Consider the following 18,307-nt stretch of genomic DNA (forward strand, 5'->3'; position numbering starts at 1 on the left):
CAGGTTGGCAGGTAGTGAAGGAAAGCAGATATGATCCTGAGGAAGAGGAGGAGGAGAGAAGTGAAAGGATGAAGGAGGACAGAAGTTCAGTTGGACGAACAGAGAGCTGGAGAGCTGAAGATAAGAAACAGGGGTGGGAGGGGTCGGGTTTTGTTTGGGAGGGGGATGAAAAGCAGATGGGGATTCGGATGCAGGAAGCGTATCCATCAGGGATCTTCGCCGGTATCAAAATGGAGCGATCGCTGATAAAAAAAAAGTCAACCTGGAAACGGCTGCAGCTGCAGTGGGAGTTCAGCTGCTCCTAATCTCCGTCCATCTGGATGTTAACCACCCCCGCCCCGACCCCGACCCACTCTTCACCCTCCTTCAGAACCAGCACTACAAGTTCTCCTTGGACCCGGACGTTTAGACGCGATAAACCGTCCTGGGACAACCAGAAACAGAGAGAAACTCCTTAAAAAGAGCTGAGAAACCAGCAGGGGAGGGGGCTCTCCTCCTCGCCGCTCGGCCCCACCCTTTTCCAGATAGAGAAAGGAAGGAGAGGAGAAGAAGAGGAAGAAAAAAAAACATAATTTATCTGTGTATTATCAAGAAAGGCAGACACTTTAATCAGTCAGCTATGAAGTCAGTATTTCCATTCTTATCTGTCGCAGGAGTGGAAATGGAGAGGAGATAGCGTTCTGGGAGCCCATCGGTGGGCAGGAATGATAATGGGTGGGGTGGGGGTGGGTGAACGGTGGGGGGAGGCCAGGCTATTGGACCGCTGTGTCAGCGCTATCTGCACCCATTATCAACGGCGTTATCGGCCCTCCCATCAGCCTCGCTGTAATGGGGCCAGTTCAACTTTCCACATTATCATAGCGCCAGGACCTGGCTGGCCGAGGCCACGGGTCTGCGCAGCCCGGGGAGGGGCGCGCGCAGATAGGTGGGATGAAAGAGGGGGCGATAGAGGAGTGGAGGTGGAAGGGTGGAGATAGAGGAAGATGAGGGTCGAGGGGAATTTCAAAAGCAGGACAGCAGGACGCACGAAGAGGTGTTCAGAAAACCAGCTGTGGCTGTTGGACGATACGGCAGGAAAATTATCACGATATAAAGGATTATATTGGCTGATATCAATAATTATTGATTAGGATACGAAAACAGAGCTGGACAACAACATGTCTGGAAAAGTATCACAACATAAACATTTCTTATCAGTTGATATCAATAATTATTGATACGTTTTTTTGTTTTAATTATATGAAATTAGAGTTAGACGATATAGCTGAAAATCATATTGCGATATAAACATTTCATATCAGTCAATATTGGTGATCATTGATTGTTTTAAATATATGAGATTAGAGATGATCGATATGACTGAAAATCATATCACAATTTACGCATTTCATATGAGACAATGTTGATAAATTGTATTAATTTTTGTCTTAATTATCTTAAATTAGGCCTGGACAATTTTGTATTTTATATCAGTTGATATAGATAATTACTAATTTTTTTTTGTTTTAAATATCTGAAATTAGGGCAGGACTGTATGCCTGAACAGTGCATTATGATTTCAGGGATTCACATCTGTCAATATCAGTAATTATCGATTGATTTTTGGTTTCAAATATCTGAAATTAGGGCTGGAAAATAAAGCAATATCAACTTATACTGCAATAGACACATGATTAACATCGATAGGAAATATGTCCAATATAAAGTTCAACGCGCCAAATAAGACACACAATGTGAAAACCGTCTTAACAGGCAGCAGGACGTAACGTAGCATTGTGCTAAGGTAATTCAGCTTCCAAAATATAAAAATAGAGTCTGGAAAATTTAAAGTATTCAACTCTATTCTAAAAATATAACTTTAAAAGATTACAATTAATGCATGGAATTTTTCAAAATCATATTTTTTGAAATAGCTGGAAACATTTTAATACGCAGGCCGAGACTCTCCTGTTTAGTTTCAACTATTAAAACAGAAATAACTCTTCTCTTCAGGAATTTATTTGCATAACCCCGAATTAGTGAATTATATCTTCCAATAGGAAACCATCTGCAGCAGATCTGCAGTCATTTCAGTAATGCTGATCCTGCTGACACCCACACAGACAGAGCCGGTGTGATTGGCAGCTCACTTATCAGTCAGGGAGAGACGGAGCAGCGCGGTTTAGGCGAGCACAAAGCCATCCAGAGGGCCGGATCGCTGCGACGCCGCTGGCTCACATGACTCATAACGTACACGGTGAGACGTGCAGGGAAGGCAACAGACGGAGCCGCCACCGTAACTCGATCCTGACATAAAAACGCACGTCTGAATAGTCTCACCTGGATCTGATGTGGCTCAGCGCTCAGGTCAGACTCCACCTCTCTGGGTTTACAGGCGTCACTGAAAAGGTTCACATTTATTCCGCTTATGAATAAATGGCACGGGTTTCACAGATGATGCAAAATGTCTGTCGTACCAAGACGACAGAAAAGATTTTTGTTGAGCCAGTTAACCAGTTGGAGTCTCAGTAGCATCGACAGACATTCACTTCATTTTATAAACCAAAACAAATTTTAGATCTTTTTATACCAAAGAAGCTCCTGCTTGAAAAATCCAACATGCATCAAATTCCTCCGTTTATTCCTCTTTGGCAATTTTATATAACAACAAACTGATATTTAAAAAAAACAAACAAAAGGTTGCTAAGCGATGCAACCACAGAATGCTGAGTCACTGGTTGCCATGGTTATCCCGCCTTTTCTGAACACCTGACAGAGAAACTGTCATGGAAACGGAAAAACATTTAAGCATCAAGCAAGCTGAGTGGAAACTACAAGTCGTATTAAAAAGACTTTTAACCTCAAGTGTCACAAGCTTCTGATGGTCATTTGTTGAACTTTTCATGTTCCTGCAGCGTTTCATGTAGAAAATATGACGGATTGAAAAGAGCCTTCGGTTCCAGGTTAGACTGAAACGGCTGAAAAATAAAACGGAGTGAATGAGAGATTGGGTGCGCTCCCTGCTCTCTGGGCTGAACTGGTAAAAAACTCTAATTCCTACAGCAGTGGGAGACGCACTGGGTGAAAGGAGACAAAAATATCTTTGTTTCGATGTATAAGTTCCACATGTGGGAGGGAAACTACGGCCAAGAATGAGGTTTGAATCAGAAAGTTTCTGGATATTTCAAAAGAGTGTGTGACATCATCACCGTCTGAGCTGATTCTAGAAAATCTAAAATATATCAAACTTAACCTGTGGCTGAGTAAAAACTGTAAAAGATATGAAAATGCAAATTCAGTCAGAAAAAGTTTCACTTTCTATGAGCCGTTTAAACTTTGAACAGTGTTTCTACTGGAAAGTGCGGCTGAGCAGCGGCGCTCCAAACAGAGCTGGACTCAAACCTCACTGCGGCCAAAGACAAAACATCTGGGAATAGAAATAGTTACTTTGGAAATGTAGCAAACTAAGTTTAGAAAGTGATGACTTTCTAATATTTACTCTTCATGTTTTGTGGCGTCATCAGCGGGTGTTGTGGTGAGAAGACAGAACAAGTTTAAGGTTCAAAAGGTCATCCTCCCGCTTGATGAGTCAGTTTTGCCTCTTGATGCAAGCACACCCACTCAGGACTTATTTTTCTCTTTAAATAAGTCACTGTAGGTGTAAATCTGTCTGCACAGTAAAGCTTTAAGACCTGAAAGACATGGAAATATTTTGTTTGTCACGTATTGTCCCCGGTGGAAACGTCTGCAGGGCATTTCCCAGGTTTTAAGTACCTGAAGGTCAGAAAGACTTGTGCAAATTTGATGTTTTGCCATCTCACAATCAGTGTGTGAGTGAGTGTGTGTGTGTTCAGACAGTGAGAGGAGCCATCAGTCTAGACCTCTTCTGTTAAAGGGGCTCCCAGGAGGCTCTTCCAGCTTCTCCTCTTTCTGCTCGCTTTGTCCCGGTCGCCGGCTCGCCCTTATCGCCGCCTCGCCTCACGTCCTCTCCGCTACTTCCTCATTCCCTTCATCATCTTCTCTTTCTCCCCTTCTTCATTACTGTGGTCAGCTTGTTCCTCTTCCCAAGCAGCTTAAATCTCCTGAATTCACCTGATACGTCAACTGCTTCAATTGAATTAAACCTTAAATATTTAATAACTTTCTGCAGACGTGAAATTTATCTGAAAGCTCCAGAAAATAATATTTCAGCTTATAAAGCCACTACGAACCAGCTCAGCTGTTAGATTGCAGTTTCCTATCCAGATGTAATTGTTTCTGCAACAACTAATCAGTTTTTGTCCAGCAAACATTTGCTGCTTCAAAGCTCCAGCATGTGAATATTTTCTGCTTTTATGGAGTTATTAAACTGAATTTTGTACTTTTTTTTTTTATCGTTATGCCATTAATAATCAGAAAAATAAATTGAGATTTGTGTCAAGGAAATTATGCATATATCACCTTCAGACTAAGATTGATGAGTTAATTACAAAATATCCATTCAAGTTAGAATCAAGTTCATCTACTGTTGCAATGCAGAAGGAAAAAGTTCAATTCATCTGGGTGGAGAATCAAAAAAGATACATTTGCAAAGTTACTTCTGGACAAAACGCAAAAACTCTGGAAAAGTTACTTCCAAGTCCCTTTGAGATCTCAAGATAAAAGGACATTAAAATATAAGTCTATTATTACTGCTGTTGTAAAGTTAACAAAATAGTGCATATGTAGGTCAATAAAACAGTTTTATAAAAGCCAAAGATAAAAAAAAAATCATAAATTATTGTAAACAATAAATCAATTAGCATAATAAATCCAAATGAACATTATCGTTTCCATTTGGACAAAAATCATCAAATAAATGTTTCCCTTTTTTGTTATTGTTGAAAAGCCGGCATTTTGAAAAATGCTGCAAACTTTTGTGTCTCCCGTCTAAACTGAATGATTCATAATTTCTTAAATGCAACTTTGGTTGCAGAGATTTCATAATTTATGTTGATTATTGTTGTTTCAGTTGTGTTACATCTTTAATTTGGACATTTAAAATGTTTTCCAGTTCAAAGTTAAATGTTCTACAGAAACTGACATTTTTTTGAGATACAAAAATGTGCATTATTGTTATTATTATTTGAAAATTGCTTCAAAATGACAATATTATTGTTTATTTCATTTCTGGGACGATTTATTGTCCAGAAAATCATGTTATCAACTCCTGAAACCGGATGTTTCCTTCATTTGTGACCTCTGACCCTGCCTGGTTTAGTATGCGAGGCCTGTGGCTCTGCAGCAGCGGTTACCACCTGTCTGTCTGTCTGTCTGTCTGTAAGGCTGTGTGGCTGTAAAAGCAGGTCAGGTGGTGTTGTTTGTCCAGGTTGCCTTAAAGCTCCGGAACCCGGCGCTCAGCACAGTAGGAGCGAATGGGCCGACTTATCGCTGCCAGGCGGAGCAGAGGGGTCTTGTCGTAACACCCGTTGGCTCCTTCTCCCAGAAACAAACGCAGATACAATCCTGTGAATGAATCCCGACCCACAGCGCTCTTCTCTATGTTTACCTGATTTTTCTGTGGCCTTTTAAACTGGATGGCATCGTTCACTCTCAACTCAGATTTTTGAGAAATACTCATTTTTTGCGTAGTTGTTCACATTTTCAGGTTGTTCACCGATTGCAGTTTTCTGGCCGATCGCCGATTACCAATCTTTTAAAAAGCCCGACCTGCTGATTCCAATTTTGGCCGATACCAATTTTCTTTTTGTCTTAAATGTTGCTCAATATAGCAAGAAAGTTGGTGAACTGGTAACAGTGGGATTCACCTGGTGGGCCGGTCCATCAGTCAAATCTTTCTACTGGGAGAGCAGAAGAGGACAGCGGCTGATTTTTAGACGACCGCTGCCAGGGTAAATAAGATCAGTGGATACGATCGGCTTCACATGCAAGTATCGGCTGATCACTAATCTCCCAAAATTAAGGAAATCGGTGTAAACCAATTTCCACATAAAAGTTACAAAGGGCACAATAACGTCACACACAGAGAGCGCGCTCAGTGTCTCACCGACCGCCATAACAAAGAAGAAGAAGAAAAGCTCAGTGTTTGTAAACGTGGATGCTAACGGTGGAGCGCTGTTGTCCTACAGGAGCCAGGACATTAATAACTTAATCCTCATTATCCTCCGCCATGGTTGTTGTTTTTCTTCGCAGAATAGTGATGTTTGTCAAGTACTAATGACGAATTAATGCGACCTGGACGTTCAGATTCAGGTGGGATTTAGAACCACATGTAAAAACATGACAACATGTTTCCATTTAAAAGCCACGTCAAGAACTTAGAAAATATTACTTTCAATCTCCACAACTGCAAAACATCTGAGTGTTCATACACCATGCAATTTTCTCCATTTATGATTGGTCTATTATGGATATTTTAGTATTTAGAAGCCTGTGTGTGTGTTTGTGCAGCTTGGCAGGAGTTTCTGCGGCTCTGGGGTTAATACCTGAAATGTCAACAGACGTAAATTAGCTGCAGCTCAAACCGGGCAAATTTACATGTAAATTAGAAGCGGGATTCCATTAAAAAATTAATTGAGTTAATTGTAGGATCTGTAATTAATTAACTGCAATTAATTGCATTTTAATCGCAAACTATATACAGACAAAATAAGAAACATTTTCAATTTGAAAACCCTTTTTGCTGCTGAATTGTTGAATGAATTTACATGTGAGCTCAACAACAAAGATATTTATTGTTTTTAATCCATTATTTGGATAATTCAACCATCAGATCAGTGCAAAGTACTACAAACCCATTCAGTTTTTTTTTATTTTTTTTTTTTAGACTTTTAGAAACCGTTTTGGCTTTTTTGAAAAAACTGACATCAGTGTGCAAAACATGCTGCTGCTATATGGTCAGCAGTAAGATGCATCAACTCATCGGATAATTGTTTGAAGCAAAATCCTTCTATGAAAATGGAAAAACGCAGAAATTTTTAACGTGATAAAATCTATTAAATTATTTAATGAAATTAGCACTTTAAAGTTCCAGCCTGAATGTAAATATATTTTCATGTGCAATATACTGAGAAATAAACTCATAGATGGCACAACTGTTTCTGAACATAACTTTTAGATTTATTTATCTGCAGGAGTTTCTTGTCATTATTATTATTATGCTCGATTTTCCAACTTCTGCAAAGCTTTGAAGCTCGTCGGGTGGAGTTGCTCCGTTTTATTTTTTTTATATGTGAATAAAAACCAGCTCAGGTCCAGAGGACGCATAGTCAGAACCACTGATCATGACCATTTTAAAAGAAAACAGGAAAGTCTGGATCACAGGAAGGAAATCAGAAAGAAAGGAGGGCTGGATCAGGAGTTTCTGCCGAGAAACATCAGAGCCACGTGGCTAGGGTTTCCCCACAAGCAGAACCAGCAGAACCGAGCCTCCGTTCTGTGTGCAGGTAGGTTTGGACTCTGCGGCCTCTCCCAGTTAGGTAAACAACACCAGCAGTGAGTTAAGCTCTCAGATGGCTCCCTGAAACGAGCGAGCAGAGAAGTAATTACTGCTTAAGCAAACAGTTTGGACAGCGATTACGCTACCGTTGTTCTCCCTCCCTCCCTCCTGTGTGTAGCTGCCAGAGCAGGGGTCAAAGGTGAAAGCGTTTACAGCTGCAGCGAGCAGGCGAAGCGTGAAGCGCCACCAGAGCCGTCTCATGGGTAAACAGCAGGAAAAAGTAATAACTCATCCACACCGAACGCAAACCGTGCTTCCTGCCAACTTCCCTCTTTTATCGAGTCTGGTCTCTCACTCACGCACGCACGCACGCACGCACGCACGCACGCACGCACGCACGCACACACACACACACACACACACACACACACACACACACACACACACACACACACACACACACACACACACACACACACACTCTTTGGGTTCATTCACGCCAGCCCTGATTGGTCCAGAGTTTAATCCAACTCTGGTTCATTTCTTTGGAAAGGGAGATGTGAATCCGTAATCTGACTAAAAACCTAAACTCTGGTCTTCTTACAAACTAGATTCGGTTCAGTTCAAGTGAATTCTGGTGCGGTTTCAATGCATATGGGAACGACAAGCGGATCGGAGCAGGAAATGGACTACAGCGCAGGGCATTCTGGGTAAATACAATCAAAACAAACGTAAAAGTTTAGCGTCACATGGTTTGTTGACACAGAGCAGTGTGAAAATGAACCACAGCAGCTGGAAATGTAGCAAATCTTACAACTTGCAAGTTTACCAGACTATCAGAAGTGAAAACCTGATAGTTGCTTCAGCAGCTACAATGCAAACCAAGACATGCGTGCAAACAAATCCACAATCCATCAGGCACCTGAAAGAGAGATTTCTTTTAAAGTATTTGAAAACATCAGATGGCAAACACCTGATTTCTCCTGCACAGGAAGCAGAGTTTCAGCTGGCGCGCCGCTGGCTGCATTCTGTCCCCCCCGGTAGCGTGTGAAAGTTAAACATGCGCACGGCTGCAGCCTGATGCAGCTCCCCGCAAAGATATCTGATCTCCAGCATGAGACTCGTTGCCTGCGCGATACCCAATCAGTCGCCATCATTAATATCTGTCAGTGGCATCAACCAAGAGCGAGTCATCCTGCTGATGCTGCCACTTTCCTCTTCTTCTTCCCCTTCAGTTTACACTTCATTCTTCACACCTTTCAGAGAACAGTTAAAAAAAGAGAAAAACCCAGAGATAAAAATCGACTAACATCAGAATTTCCCAACATGTCTGCGCTATCGTGCACACAATCTGGCATGAGTAATACGTGGCATTAATTCTAATTAAATTAATCAATGACAATGCTTGTAAGCACGAGTGGAGGGGAGTTGGAGGAGGAGAAAGCGATGCATTCACACCTATCATCTAATTATACAACAACATTAATCCCATTAGGGCTGGAACTGATTGCCAGGGTCCGGACCCGGGCTGCTCCCGTTGCCGCCGCTGCAGTGGAGCCTCTGCTCCCGCCTGCTCTGGCCCGATAACAACTCTAATCACGCCGGGAGATCTGTATCTGCACCGGAGATCAGGCCCCGCGGCTTATCTAAAGTTCACATCGAGCTAAAAGCAGAACAAAGCCGGAGTTAAAGAAACACACGCAGGAGGGGAGAGCCGCCGCCGCCGCGCTGTGTGAGGCGGCCGGGTGGGTGTGTGGAACTCAGAGTTCACAAAACCAACAAATTAATCTCTGTGCTGTGAATATGTGAAGCTTTTGAGACAACAAATATTTTTTTATTAACTTCTGAGCTGGTATTAATTCCAGAGGAAGGAAAAAGAGGAGGAGGAGGAGGTCAGCTTCCTCGTCTGGCCTCTGCAGACGTCCTGGTTTGCTCTCAGTCGTGGGAGGCAGCGTTATTATTCACACTGACCTCTGAGCTAGAAGGGTGATGTCACAAAGCGGCGCCCAATCAGCAGAGAGGATCAGCAGCTGGTTATCTATCTACCATCAGCAGGCCTCCTTATCTGCCTCAAACATCTTTCTCAGAGGGTGGGGGAGCGGCATGGCTGGCTGGGCTGCCATTAAAAACACACACATTCATCTGACAGCTATGCGTTCTGCTTACTTCCACTTCCTGCTGCTTTTCTCTTTTTATTTCAATCTATTCATTCAGCCGCACAGACGGCAGCCCGTCAACATGCAGCATCCAGATGTAATTACTCTCCCTCCGCCTGCCTCCCCCTCCACCTTCCCGCCTTATCAGCTGCAGCGATCGCCGCCAACTTTTATCACGTCTCCCATCTCAACCGCCAAAATATAAGCTCGGGGAATCCAGCCTCAGTGGGCCGCCTGCATGCTATCTCCCCCATCGAGGAGAGGAGCCGTATCAGGCTGAAAGATCGCCAACCGTTAGGGAGGATGACGCACAAAGAGACATAGACAAATATCTATCTGCTACACAAACAACTCCTTCTCCTCCTCACTCTGAGCCTCCAGAAAGCCCCTGGAATTAATCCATTGTTGTTGGAGAGAAAAACTGTTCAAAGCGATATAAATACTCAGCTGTCTTCATGGTACCTTTTTTGAAGTTATGTCAGCTTGGAAAGTTTAAAATTGGGACTCATTTGGAGCTTTACAACAAAAAGCTTCAAGAGGTAAAAACAAAACCCTCAAGCAAAGCGGCTGCAGTTCCTATAATGACCATAAGAGGCAGCATTTAGATCCAGTCCAATAAGCTTTATGTTTTGGCTTGTTGAGTAATTTGCTTATTTGTCCTTGAGCCACATATTTACATGATTCACTGATTAGATTTTTTTCTCGTTATTTAAAAACATTTGGTGAAAGTGCAGCTGTTCGGTACCAACACCAAAACATGCATACATTTACTCCACAAGATTAGATTTTTTTCCTTCTTGTTTCTGTAATCACCTCATGCAAGTTGTTGTTCAGGAAGAGTTGAGTAAAAAAACATCAATAAAAAATATATTTATCACTGAATCAACTTTAAACTGGATGTCTAGGCTCTTTTTGACCTGTTTGTTTATCATTTATTTGATTGCATCTGCGAAAAAAATTACTTTAGCTCCAAAAAAAGATTCCCAAATTAGCTATTATGTAAAAAAAAATGTTGACAAACAGCAGATGACCATCAGATTATTGATGCTTCATAGTAACAATGTGGTAAACTTCACACAACACAAAAGCAGGAAAAAAATAAATAAATATTGATAAAACTGCTCATAATTAGCTTAGGTTACCTTAGTTTATCCAATCTAAACACATTTTTAATAGCTTATTTTACCTTCCTTAGCTTAACTCACATTAGTTGAGCTTAGCTTTGTGTGATACGCCTTACGTTAGTTATCTTAGATCAGTTCAGCTAATTTTATCTCAGCTTGCCTTAGTTTTTTTAGTGTACATGTTTTGGGCTGTCATATTTAAAATGCACTTTAGCTAACCTTACATTAGTTTGCATTAACTTACTGAACTCTGGGTTGTACTCCTATCTAAACTTACTTCACTTTATGTTAGCTAAACCTAAATTATTGTGGTTTAGTTTGTCTGAGTTTATCCTGGTTTATTTGGGTTTTCCTAGCTGGTTGGACATTAGCGCTGCTAGTTTGGTTTAGCTCTGATTATTTTTAAAGAATACCCAATCTCAGCTTTCCCCATTTTACTTTAGCCTAAGGTAAAAGCTAAAATAAAACATCTTTCTTTACCTTATCTTAAATTAGCTTGCCCTAGCTAACATTTTCCTAGATCATGTTAGCCTATCTAAGCTAAACTGCCTCATCACATCGTTTCATCAGTCTTGTTAACTTACTTTACATATCTTTTTTTAAGTTAACAGGTGCCATGGCATAATTGTTGTGCCTTAAACATGATATCTGTGTTTTTTAAAGTAAACATGAGTTTGAAACACTAGTGAAGTGAACTTCTTTAGCCGTGACACTTGTATCGTGATCAACTTGTCCATTATCCTTATTGTTTGAGCACACAGTGCACATCATTATGTCGAGGTCGGGCACAAACTGGACTAAAAATATGCAAAGAAAGAAAAGAATGTCTTAAAACTCCAAAAATAAAATAAAGGTCTGGCTGCTTGAGAAACAATATGAGAAGTTACTCTCAGTTTGGTTTTTCTCAAACACCACACAGGAACAACGGGCAACTCTGGATTGAATTTATTCTCTCTAGGCCTAAATTGTGTTTAAATGGTTAAACCAAACCAATAAAGTCTCTCTCATCTTCAGTTTCTAATTTTCCACCCCTAAAGTCTTCACTCTTCGTTGAAAATGGTGGGACTTTGGCTCTAAACACCTACAGCCGTAAGAGCAGCAAAGGTGGAAGTAGCACCAGAAGCTAACCCCCTCACCTCCAACATATCCCAGCCGAACAGAGCGCTTATCACTCCCCACTTCTTCCTATCAAAATGTCAGCCGAATCACAAGAGAGTCACGGGGCTGAGAGCCCGTCCGATCTCGGCCCGGCAGCCCGGGCACGGTGTGTGGAGGAGGACCGAGGCAGCTGACAAAGGCGGCCATGACACCCTGGAAACGTGCACATGCGTGCTCTCTGGGCCGAGTTTATCGGTCTCTGGGTCTGGAATACAACCGCGGGCCTCTGTGTTGGCTGTACTGGAGCTGGGAGTTTCAAACTTTGAATGGAAATAGGACTGGAATTATTAATCAATTATTGAAGCACTTGTCAACTAAATTATCAATTTATCATTAAATGGAGTAAACAGACTCAAAAAAGGCCATTTGCTGAAAGAACAACACACTCACAGCTGTGATTAAGCCAAAACTGTGCAAAAAAAACAGCTTTGGTTTGTAAATGTACCCAAAGCTCCTCATGTGGCAGAGTAAAGTAATGCTACGTTTTTGCATTTTAGGCAATACAATATTTATTTTCTTATTTTAAAAAAATATTGTGATTTATTTATTTGCATTTAAAAGAAAAAGCTGCAGCATGTGCACAGAGCAGGCTGCAGCTGAAACCAGCGGCTTGTTGTCTGAATCTGAAGGCTGAATTGTCTCGGATCAGATTTGGGAAACGAGATCCAACAAACTGAACCTCGTCTGAAAGTTTTCCTGGTTCTGTCTGAGGGACATGAGGAGCTCTGCTGCTGAAATCGGGTCCAGACCTCCTTTTAGGGACTTTTTATGCCCTTTGGCATGGGAACGCCGATTTTAATTTTGTCCACCTACTTAATGCTTGCAGGGGTTTGAGACGGGATCAAGCCTGGACTTGAGCTGGATGAGAACCCGACCATGTTCTGTTCACTTTAGCATCTACAATTACCGGAAAGTTTAAAAGTGCAGATGCAAAAACCTGTTTGCACAAATATGAGTACACTTTAAAAGAATGTTAATTATGGCTCAAATAATCAGTTTAATCGTGATGAATCGATTATTGAAATAATTTTTTTGTTAATTTATTAATCAGTTAATCGTTAACTAGAGTCTGCAGACTCTAAAAGGCCAGTTGTTAAAAGAACATATTCAGAGCAATAAATAACCCAAAACTGTACAAAAAATAAATAAAATTTTGCATTTGAGATTTAAAAAAATTCTAAATCTTTGTGATTTAAGGTGTTAGGTTCAACTAACAGCGCTGTCACAACTTTTGGGTCAAAAATCTGCAAGTTGAAAGAACTCAGAGGCAACAATTTCTTTACAATTATTCTAAGTTAATAATGCGAAATAATGAAATCACAATAATATGAGAATGTTACAACTTTATTATTGAATTATTTAAACTTTTTTCTGATAATTTTATGCTGTTTTAATTTTTCTTAGCATTGCCCTATTAAAATGTGCAGAAATGAGTTTCAAAGCTGTTCAGTTTCATAAATAGTTGGTCAAGATATCAGTTTTAATTTATTACCAGCAACAAACAATATTTGAAAACACTTAATTTTCTTTTATTTTAATTATTGGTTATGACAAAACTGTTTTATTCACTATAACATCTAAGTGAAAGCAAAACAAAACAAAAGAAAAACACGGCTAATAAAATAAAAACGTTTAGAGCTAAAATTTATTAAGATATAAATTTGTTATTTAAAATATTGTGCAAAGTAAACAGAAAAAGTCTCCATCTGCAAAGCAGCAACTCTAAACACTGAGAGGTGAAATCCTGCTGATTTTAAGCATTTTTAGAGCAACAACCTGTAAGTACAAGACAATAAAGATAAAACCAAGCTTCAATTTTGAAAATCTTTGTTCAAACCAAAAGAAAAACAACAAGAATTCAAACTACTTTACATCAAAACAATTAATCAAATATCAAAACGAATCTTTCTTGATTTTAACTTAAAAGTCAGAAGTTTATTTTCCGTCAGCATTAAGCTGCAGCACAGTCACAGGTGAGTTTATTCCCAAACAGTCGTATATATAAAAAATAACGTTTAAAAACACTGAATTTTCATCTGCAGATTCTGTGAGCAGCTAAAAGCGATTTGAGTCAAATATCTACTTTCTCAGATTTGTTGCTTATGTGACAGGAAGCTGAACATCTTCAGAATCTGCAGAGATAAAAGCAGATATCAGCAAAGGTCACGATGGTCTGGGGAAGTTTAACAGACAACCATCAGCATGTTCTGACAACAACATGAATCAATGATAAAAGGAGGCGTGGCGTTTATTCTGAAAAACGCTTGAACAAGAAGAAGAAGAAGAAGAAGAAAAGAAGAAGAAGAAGAAGAAAAGAAGAAGAAGAAGAAGAAGAAGAAGAAGGAGAGAATTCCATCTCCTCGTCTCCCTTCTAACCTATTCCTTTCAAACCTATTCCTTTTTGTAAATCACCCTAAGCTCTTTCAGATCAGATGGAGAGCATCTGCAAGCAGCAATCTTCTAAATTTCCCACAACTCTATTTAGGTTGGGACTTTGACTAGGCCATACTATGCTTGTAGCTCCATTTAGGAGCATTCTTTTTGGGTTGTTGTGCTGTTTTAAAGTGAACCTGCACCACCTAAAGTATTCTGTCATCTTCCCATTAACTCTGAGCAGCTTCCTTTCCTCTCCTGAAGGAAAGCATGATGCTGCCACCACCATGTTTCACAGTAGCAGTTATATTTTCAGAATAATTTGGAGTGCAAGCTGAATTTTGGGTCTCATCTGAGCAAACCGACTTCTCTACATTTTTTGAAGTGTTCTCTACTTGCAAAATCCAAACTGAATATCTTCTAATTTCTTATTTAAATTATTTTTCTTCTAACCACCCTGCCAAAAAAAAACACACTTTTATATGAATGCAAATATGAGCCAAATCAGATTTTTTTTGCCCATGTCCAACTTTTTCATGGCAGCCTGAATGATCAAATTCCAATCTTTTCATCCCCAAAAACTATAATTTCTGCCACTTTCATACATAACAGTAAATCAATTATGTATTTAATCCAATGTTTAAGTCATTAGCATAAGAAATTAGTCATAATTCTGCACCAGAAGAAGCCAGATTAATCTGGACTGTCTGAAAATTATAATCATGAAATTAGAAAATGTGTCAGAAGGTTATTTCTATTAGTTGTTTATTAGCTTCTTCCGTCTTGTTATGATTTTTAGACAATACATTTGGCTCTCACTGCTGAATAAACTTTAAAATCAATCCAAAGAAGGCAGAGTCTGTTAATACTTCCGCAAACAGAGCGCTGCTGAGTGACGTCAGCGTCTGATTAGGGTTGCATTTAATTAGTAGCATGAGCAACAAAAAATGTGTGAACATAGACTGAGAAAAAAAAACATCCGGAATTTTCTGTTTTTCATATTTACACACGATTTCATTAAAAGGTTTGAGTGGAGAAGATGAATTGCACAAGCACTCCACACCTTTGAGATTATTTGTAAAAGGGAGAAAAATGAAATCTTTGTGTAAGTTGTGCAAAAAAAAAAATATATTAAAATGTAAAGTTGACTAAGTGCTGAAGAGTTCATGAGAGAACGAAATGCACCTGCTGCATGCAGGATCTGATCACAGCGATCAGAGCTCTACGGCTGCAAACATGAAGGCATTTCTGCGAGGTGATATCATGCAGACTAAACTTCCAAAGTGTTGCCAGCAGACAGGAGGTTTCTGAGGACAGGGTGACACAATCAACGATGCAAAAAAGCCAAACAGACAGATAAGACACCTTCCAGCTGCAGCCTCCTAACTGTTCCTCAACTCATTAAAACTCCGTGCGCAACAAGCCTTTAAATGCGCTTTTCTTCTTCTTCTATCAACTCTGAACATCAGTTACCACCTGATAAAGCTTCGCAGGTCTTATAAACAGGAAAAGCTCGGAGACCAGAACCAGAAAAAGGGCCCCTTTCAAACGGTCCCCAGATGCATTATTGAGTTAAAAGGATAGATGGAGAAAAAAAAAAAAGATCCGATTGTGAGCTGCTATCAGCGGCTGAGATCAGCCATGCAGGCCTATCTGCAGCCCCCATCTCTGGGAAGGGAAGGTGAAGGGGGGCGCAGCCTGAAACTGAAAACAAATGATAAAAAAAAAAGATCCAATTTTAATCTTTATCTGAGCTCACATCGGATCGCTGCCTTATCTCTCCTCACATCGGCTTTTTCAGAGAACACTGACGTTTCCACAACAGAATTAAACAGGAAGCCGCGGCGACACATTCAGTTCAGCTGCCGATGGACGAAAACACAGAAAAACAGGCTGAACGCGGGCAGAAAGAGAGGAAGGAATGAAAAGTTTCCTGCACCGACAGGGAGGCTCCGAAAGGGATGAAACCGGGAGGAAAAAACTCTGCAGCTGAGCTCAATTTAACGGTTCTGCCTCAGAAATTGTTTTATATCAGATTTACCGAAGTTAGGCTCTGATTCGGTTCCTTAAACCGGACTAGATTAACCTAAAAATGATGATTAATTCATGAAAACACTATTTGCGGTTTGTTAAGTCTTAAAATGCAAGTGAACTTTTATTTAGATAGCCAAAACTATCTATTCAAAATTCAATATTGACTGGAATGTTTAATCTAATCTCAAATGTGTGCAGAATAATCTGGATTTGTGATCTGAAAACCTCAATCTTGCTTATAAAACCCCCAAAATACGTGATTTTATGCTTTTATTAAGCATAAATTTTGATCCAGCTTGAGTAACTACTGGAAAACGCTCAACAATTTGTGCAATCATTTTCTATTAATGTGATTATACTGCATCTTTTAGATTTTAAACATTGAAATACAACTTTTACAGATTATTACTTGCTTCGATGTACTTAGAATAAGCCAATCCAGGTTTCACGAGTTAAAGTTTTTCCCATTTGGGTTTTAGATATTTAGTGGAATATCCCTTTATCCAAGTGCACAAGCGGGAGCTACACATCAGACACCAGCTTCAGCGCCGTGGCTTCTCGGTTGAATTCCCAGTATTCCGATTCTCTGGGAACGTTCAGATAAAAAGAACGAAGGCGGAATAAAGTTGTCGGTTCCTTACGTTTAATCTGCCGGGGTTTGCTCTGCTTTCTCCGGGACATGCTGGCTCTCCTCCTCCGTCCGTCGGTCCTCCCTCTGCTGGCGGCTTCGTTCTCTTCGTCTGCGGCGGTTCACAGCTCAGAGATCCGCATGACCCTCCAGACAGCTGGGGCTACCTGTAGCCGCTGAGTCCGCACCTTCTCCTCCGTCTTCGCGGTTCCTTTTATTCCGTCAGCGGCTGTCGGGGAGCTGTTTGCCGTCAGGAAGCGTCGGTTCCGCGGAGTTCGGCTGGAATCCTGCTGCTGGTTTCTGTCAACTTTCCTCTCGCCGGTCCGCCCACTGGTTCTCCTGCGGGGAGTCTGAACCGGAGAGCCGCTTCCAGTGGAGCCGCAGCGCTAGTACAGCTGAAATGTGCGGCTACAGAGGTGGAGCACGGGAGGAGGAGCTGCGTCATCCCCTACGTCTGACGTGACAAGACGCACTCAACTCCTATTGGTCCACGCACAGGCGTTGTTTTTAAGCCGTCAAAATAAAATAAAATATCATTAATAACTAAAATTGTAGTCAAAATAAAATAAAATGTTGTTTTCAAGCCGTCAAAATAAAATATTATTAATAATTAAAATTAGAGTCAAATAATTACATTAAAATGCTAAAAGTTAAGTTTAAATTTGAAGCACTTTCACTTCAGGTTAAATCAAATGAAATAAAGAATTCATATAAAAATCTGTCAAAATGCATTATATGAATACTACAACTATGATTCAACTCACAATTAAGTAAAGCAAAAATAATTAAATAGATATTTTTTAAGTAAGTTAAAGAAAGTGGATTATCATTTGTTTAAGGGACAATTTAAAAATCGACCCTGTGAAAACAAAAAACGTAAAACAGATAGTGCAGAGAAGCTAAAAAAACTTTGTGTTTGCTGCAACATTAATTTAAAAACAGAGGAAGGCTGAGTTTGTTTCTGCCACCAAGGTTAACTGCTGCCATCTAGTGGACATTTCGTAAACACCACCATGTGAAAATATTTACATTTATATATAAAGTCTTTTGAAGGAAAAAACAAACAAATGTGAATGCAAATATTTCATTAAAAACTGCTAAAATCTCCACTTGTTATGAAATATGATTAAGAAAATTTTACTAAATGTATTATTAAGAGAGGCAGTGGAAACATCTTCTCAACAAGAACCATCTTGTCCAGTATACCAGAACCCCAGTGGACAGGTTGGCGGTTCTGGTAGCTATGGCAGTTACCCAGTATTTCAGTACTACAGTGGAACTGGAGGTTCTGACAGCGGTTCTATCCATCGGACCCAGCAGAGAGGCCAGCAGGGGGCTTCAGGGGACACTTTTACTTTTGAAGCTTAGAAATTTTCTTGTTTATTCTAAAATATTTCTTAGATTAATCTCCAAGTTTCAGTGCTTTTTCAAGAAAATG

At 40.2% G+C, this 18,307-nt stretch overlaps 1 protein-coding gene across 3 annotated transcripts in view; it reads right to left on the reverse strand.

The window, feature by feature from the left end:
• The window catches only part of zfpm1 (zinc finger protein, FOG family member 1), a 100,177-nt gene extending 82,931 nt beyond the window's left edge, over window positions 1–17,246 (reverse strand). Inside the window, exons 1-2 of one of the 3 annotated variants that reach the window (XM_055031284.1) lie at window positions 2,570–2,640; window positions 2,320–2,380 (exon numbers count right to left, since the gene is read on the reverse strand). Coding sequence is in view for 1 of the 3 variants with exons in the window: in XM_055031272.1 (XP_054887247.1) it covers window positions 16,883–16,922 (40 nt within the window). In the remaining 2 variants the exon portion in view is untranslated. Of the gene's footprint in view, window positions 1–2,319; window positions 2,641–16,882 lie in introns of those variants that run through there. The other 2 variants (XM_055031272.1, XM_055031278.1) reach the window with 2 other exon arrangements.
• Window positions 17,247–18,307: the final 1,061 nt, after the last annotated feature.

Source organism: Poeciliopsis prolifica, unplaced genomic scaffold (genome assembly GCF_027474105.1).
Source record: "Poeciliopsis prolifica strain line A6 unplaced genomic scaffold, Auburn_PproV2 SCAFFOLD001, whole genome shotgun sequence".
NCBI classification, from domain to species: domain Eukaryota; kingdom Metazoa; phylum Chordata; class Actinopteri; order Cyprinodontiformes; family Poeciliidae; genus Poeciliopsis; species Poeciliopsis prolifica.